We start from the raw sequence: 6,602 nt of genomic DNA, 5'->3' as shown, positions 1-6,602 counted from the left end.
GAAAAGATTAACAAAACTGACAAACTAATGGCAAATCTAACAAAAGAAAAGAAAGAGAAGATGCAAATAACAAAAATAATGAACAAAAAGAGTGGCATCACAACAGAGCCAAGTGAAATAAAAAAGATATTGACAGAGTATTATGAAGAACTGTACTTCAACAGATTCAAGAACCTAAAAGAGATGGACAAGTTTCTAGAAACACAAGACCTAAATTATCCCTGTCAGAGATAGAATACTTGAACAGACCCATAACAAAGGAAGAAATTGAGCAGATAAAACAAAACAAAACAAAACAAAACAAACTTCCCACAAGAAAAAATCCTGGTCCTGATGGCTTCACTGGAGATTTTTACCAAACATTCAGAGCAGAATATATACCTGTACTACTGAAACTATCCAGAACATAGAAAAAGATGAAATAGTTCCAAATTAATTTTATGAAGCAAACATAACACTGGTATCAAAACCAGTGAAAGACACCACTAAAAAGGAAAACTAGAGACAAATATTCCTTGTGAATATAGACAAAAAAAACTTCAACAAAATCCTAACCAATAGAATCCAACAACATATCAAAAAATAAATAAATAAATCATGATCAAGTGGGAATCATAACAGGTAGGCAAGGATGGTACAACATCAGAAAAACAATTGATAATAATCCATTACATAAACAAAACAAAAGAACCATGTGATCATATCAATCAACTCAGAAAAGGCATTTAATAAAATCCACCTGTTCCTCTTCCAAACTCTCAGCAAAATAAAGATAGAAGGGAAAATCCTCAACACAATAAAGGGCATATATGTAAAGCCAACTGGCAACGTTATTGCTAATGGAGAAAGACTCAAAGCACTCCCCTTGTGAATGGGAACCAGACAAGGATCCCCTCTATTACCACTTCTATTTAACATTGTATTGGAAGTCTTAGCCAGGGCAATAAGGTAAGAAAGAAAAATAAAAGGCATGCAAATTGAGAAAGAGGAAGTATAGCTATCTTTATTTGCAGATGACATGTTCCTATACATAGAAAACCCAAAAGACTTAGCAAAAAAGAAAGAAAGAGAGAAAGAAACTACTAGAACTAATAGAGAGGTTCAACAAAGTGGCAGCATACAAAGTCAACATACAAAAATAAGTTGGAGCCCTGGTGTGATTCCATCATGAGCTGCTGTTCTGAGAAACAGTAGTGGCTTATCTCTGTTCTTCTTCTGTCCCACCTAAGTGAGTGTCACCACCTCATGGAAGATTCGATGGACATGGACATGAGAACCCCGAGGCCTCAAAACTGTATTTTTGGTTGTGAACTAAAGACTGACAAAGATTATCACTTTCAGGTGGATAATGATGAAAAATGAGCACCAGTTATCTTTAAGAATGGTCAGTTTATGGGCTGGTGCAAAGGATGAATTGCACATTGTTGAAGTAGAGGCAATGATTTATGAAGGCAGCCCAACTGAAGTAACACTAGCAACTTTGAAAATGTCTGTACAGCCAACGGTCTCCCTTGTGGTGTTATGGTTGAAGTGTGGCTCAAGGGCTGTGCATATCAGTGGACAGCACTTAGTAGCTCTGGAAGAAGATGCAGAGTCAGATGATGAAGAGGAAGAAGATGTGAAGCTCCTAAGTATATCAGGAAAGCAATCTTCCCCTGCCAGTGGTAAGAAAGTTCCACATAAAGAAGTAAAACTCGCTGCTGATGAAGATGATTACAATGACGATGACGACAATGATGACGATGATGATGATGATGACGATGATGATGATGATGATGACGATGATGATTTTGACAATGATGAAACTGAAGAAAAAGCTCCAGCGAAGAAATCTGTATGGGATAATCCAGCCAAAAATGCACAAAAATCAAACCAGAATGGAAAAGACTTAAAACCACTAACACCAAGATCAAAATTTCAAGAATCCTTCAAAAAACAGGAAAAAACTCCTAAAATACCAAAGGACCTGGTTCTGTAGAAGACATTAAATCAAAAATGCAAGCAAGTATAAAAAAAGGTAGTTTTCTTCCCGAAGTGGAAGCCAAATTCATCAATTATTTGAAGAATTGCTTCTGGATGACTGACCAGGAGACTATTTAAGATCTCTGGCAGTGGAGGAAGTCTCTTAAAAAAAAAAAAAAAAAAGTTTAAACAATTTGTTAAAATTTTCTGTCTTATTTCATTTCTGTAACAGTTGATATTTCGCTGTCCTTTTTTATAATGCAGAGTGAGAACTTTCCCTACCATGTCTGATAAATATTGTCCAGGTTCCTTAGCCTTTTATTGTCCAAAATGCCAGTTTAGTTTTTAAAGATAGAACTCCACTCTTTGCTTGGTTTTAAGTTTGTATGGAATGTTATGATAGGACATTGTAGTAGCAGTGGTCAGAGAAATGGAAATGGTGGGGAGACAAAAATATACATGTGAAATAAAATCAGTATTTTAATAATAATAATAATAATAGTAATAATCATAATCAGTTGGATTCCTTTACACCAACAAAAAGGCCTCTGTAAAGGAATTAAGGAAAACAATATCATTTACAATAGCTACCAAAAAGATAAAATATCTAGGAATAAATTTTACCAGAAACACAAAAGACCTATACAAAGAAAACTATAGTACACTACTACAAGAAACTATAAGAGATCTATATAAATGGAAGGTCCTGCCTTGTTCATGGTTAGGAAGAATGACTATTGTGAAAATGTCAATAATACAGATAACACCAACATTTTTAAAGGATATGGATAAAATCAATTATTAACTTTATATGGAAAAGTAAGAGACTTCAAATAAGCAAAGCACTACAGAAGAAGAAAAACAAAGTGGCAGGTCTCACACTCCCGGATCTCAAAACTGACTATACAGCCACAGTAGTTAAAGCAGCGTGGTAGTGGTACCGTGATAGGTAGGTAGACCAATGGAACAGAATCAAAAACCCAGAAATAGACCTATCCATCTATGGACAGCTGATCTTTGAGAAAGGACCAAAACACATTAAATGGGGAAGCTATAGCCTCTTTAATAAATGATGTTGGCAAAACTGGGTATCATCTGCAGAAAAATGAAACAAGACCCATGCCTCACTCCATATACAAAAACAAACTCAAGTTGAATCAAAGACTTAAATGTAAAACCCAAAACTACAAAGCTCATCAAAGATAAAATAGGGCCAAATCTAGGGGCTCTGATTTATGGCATAAATAGACAATCAAGTATAACCCAGAATGCATAGACAGTGGAAGAGAAGCTAGGTGACTGGAACCTTTTAAAAATTAAATTCTTATATGGATTGAAAGACTTCTCCAAAAGAATAAAAAGAAAAACTACAGATTGGGGAAAATACTTGCCTAGAACATATCTGACAAAGGACTTATTTCCAAAATTTATAGAAAACTTCAACACTTCAATGGCAAAAAGACAAACAATCCAATTAAAAAATGAGCTAAGGACATGAACAGACACTTCACTAAAGTTGATATGCTGGCAGCCAACAAATACGTGAGGAAATGCTCACAATCATTAGCCTTTAGAGAGATGCAAATCAAAACAATGATGAGATGTCATCTCACCACAGCAATAATAGAAAAGTTCAACAAGACAGAAAATAAATGCTGGTGAGGTTGCAGAGCAATTGGAACTTTCATACACTTCTGGTGGGTATGCAAAATGGTACAACCATTGCGGAAAATGGTATGGCATTTCCTTAAAAAACTGAAAATAGAAATACCATTTGAACCAGTACTTCCATTACTAGGAATATATCTTAAAGAGGTGAGAGACAGGACACAAACAGACACATGCACACCCATGTTCATTGCAGCACAATTCACTATAGCAAAGCAATTGAAACAACCTAAATGCCCATCAACAGTTGAATGGATAATCAAATTATGGTACAGTCATACAATGGAAAACTAGGGTACACTAATGAATAATAAAGAATACATGAATCATCTCACAATGTGGATAAATCTGGAAGACATTATGCTGAGTGAAATAAGTCAATTGCAGAAGGACAAATATTGTATGAGCCCATTACTATAAAAAAATCAAGGAAGAATTTGCTTAAGGAAGGGAACTCACTATGTAGGTTACCAGAGATGGAAGGGAAGTGGAGGGAAGTGGAGGGAACTAGTTGGGGAACACATGCTGAGTTGGATAAGGGGAGGGACAGTAATGAAAGAGTCTGTGACCAGCATGATAACATTGGGGAAAGGGAGGACACCAAATTGTGCATATAAGATATAAATGACAGAGGCTAATACCAATATATTCACAATACTGCATTACTACTAACACCAAACACCAGGCTACAGATAAATGCACAGACAACTGAGAAGATGAGATGGGGAATGGCAAACAGGAATATACCCTAGATTTAGCTGAAGATAATCTTGCATAGATACTAGTGATACAAAATAACCACAATCATCACAGAAGCAACAGAAGACAGAGTTGGAGTAATCCCTCACAGATACCTAAACACCATGGGAGAGAGAACCACCAGGCCTGCTTACTCAGCACCATAGTACCCAGGGACACCAGGTTCAATAGGCACAACATAATACACAAAAATCTTGTTCCACAACCTACCTTTGTGAGTAGCAACCGGGGTCTTAAAAGCTTTCAAGTGGCCACCTAAGATGCAGCTAATGGTCTTCTCTCATCTGAAGTAAAGAAGAGTGAAGAAAATCCAGGGCATTTGGAAACAGTTAGTCCAAGGATATGATGGACTTTGAGATCAGAAGAATTAGATGGTGCCTAGCTACCAATGTCAATCACTTAATAAGGGAACGAAACTGGAGATCCTGGGTAGAGTGAGAAGAAAAACATGGAACAAAACTCAAAAACAAAATAACCACCAGAATTAATGGTCACATGGAGTCTGGTGGTACCCCTGAGACTATGGCCCTGGAATATACTTTGGGCCTGAGATAGAACTCATTCGCAAGGACTGGCTCTCAGCCCAACAGTACCAACCAAACCAAATGCACTGCCATGGAGTCAGATCTGACTCATAGCGACCCATCTTTAGGTTTCGAAGGAGGTATCACTATAGAAGTAGATTGCCCAAATTTCCTTCCAAGGACTGGCTGGTGGGTTTGAACAACCAGCCTTCTGGTGCAGTCAAATGCCTTAGGCACAACACCACCAGTAGAAAGACTTATTTGCGGAACACCCAACCCAGGGTGAGGCACTCACCTACTCTACAGAGACCTCTTGGAGCAATTGCCATGGAGCACCAGAAGGGCAGAATTTACATGGAGGGAAAGCTGGATAGACAGGAGTGCACAGTTAAGAAGAGCACATGGTGGGGGGGGGGGGGTCAGAGGGCAGGGAGGGGAGAAGGATGGGTTAGGGCTGGGGATGGTAATTGGGGTGTGAAACCAAATGTATATGAACTGTTGAATGTAAAACAAATTCTGCTTTGTAAACTTGCACCTAAAGCACAATAAATAAATAAATAAAGTTGGAGATTTCATGTCCCTTTACTACTAAAAAAAAAAAAAAAAAAGACAGGAAAGGAAAGAAGACCAAATGGATGTCAGAAGAGACTCTGAAACTTGCTTTTGACAAGAGAGTAGCTAAAGTGAATGGAAGAATCAATGAAGTAAAAGAGCTGAACAGAATATTTCAAAGAGTAACTTGAGAAGACAAAGTAAGAATGAAGGAAAAAGTCTAAGCTACACTGAAATCACAGGCAAAAACAAGGCCCCAGGAATTGATGGAATACCATTGAGATATTTCAACAAATGGATGCAGCACTAGAGGCAGTCACTTGTTTATGCCAAGAAATTTAGAAGACAGATACTTGGAGAACCAACTGGAAGAAATTCATATTGATGCCCATTCCAAAGAAGGGTGATACAACATATTGAACTCTATAATTAATATTATATGCAAGTAAGATTTTGCTGCAGATAATTCAAAATTGATTGCAGCAGTATGTTGAAAGGGAACTGTCAGAAATTCAAGCCATATTCAGAAGATGTGGGATGAGGGATATCATTGTTGATGTCAGATGGATCTTGGCTGAAAACAAAGAATAATAGAAAGATGTTTACTTGTGTTTCTTGACTATGCAAAGGCATTCAACTGTGTGGGTCATAACGAATCATGGATAACATTGTGAAGTATGGAAATTCCAGAACACTTATATGTGCTTATGAGGAAATTTTACATAGACAAAGAAGTGGTCATTCAAGAAGATATCATATGGTTTAAAATCAGGAAAGGTGTGTTTCAGGACTGAATCTTTTCACCAAACTTATTCTGCCTATAGGCTGAACAAATAATCAGAAAAGACAGATAAGAAGATCATACCATCAGGAATGAAGAAAGGCTCATAAACAACTTGCAATATGCAAATGACACATCCTCTTTTGCTGAAATGAAGAAAGTTTGATGCATTTACTGATTGACATCAAAGATTACAGTCCACAGTATGGATTATACCTCAACATAAAGAAAACAAAAATTCTCACAACTGGACCAATAAGCAACATCTTGATAAATGAAGAAAAGACTGAAGTTGTCAAGGATTTCATGTTACTTGGATCCACAATCAACATCCAAGAAAGCAGCAATCAAGAAAT

General features: G+C 36.9%; 1 protein-coding gene across 1 annotated transcript; it reads left to right on the top strand.

Annotated features, from left to right (window-relative positions):
• The first annotated feature begins 1,348 nt into the window (after positions 1-1,348).
• On the top strand, positions 1,349-1,978 carry LOC103195375 (nucleophosmin-like). Its single transcript, XM_042780690.1, has one exon. It carries the CDS (start codon positions 1,349-1,351, stop codon positions 1,976-1,978), a length of 630 nt encoding a protein of 209 aa, XP_042636624.1.
• The last annotated feature ends 4,624 nt before the right edge of the window (positions 1,979-6,602 follow it).

This window comes from Orycteropus afer, unplaced genomic scaffold (assembly GCF_000298275.1).
Source record: "Orycteropus afer afer isolate SDZICR_OR568_19922 unplaced genomic scaffold, OryAfe1.0 scaffold00055, whole genome shotgun sequence".
Lineage (NCBI taxonomy): Eukaryota > Metazoa > Chordata > Mammalia > Tubulidentata > Orycteropodidae > Orycteropus > Orycteropus afer.
The sequence above is the reverse complement of the archived record's forward strand: the minus strand, read 5'-3'. Positions and strand labels throughout refer to the sequence as shown.

Coding starts and splice junctions, on each gene's coding strand:
- LOC103195375 (XM_042780690.1), top strand. CDS start 1,349: ATGATGAAAAATGAGCACCAGTTATCTTTAAGAATGGTCAGTTTATGG.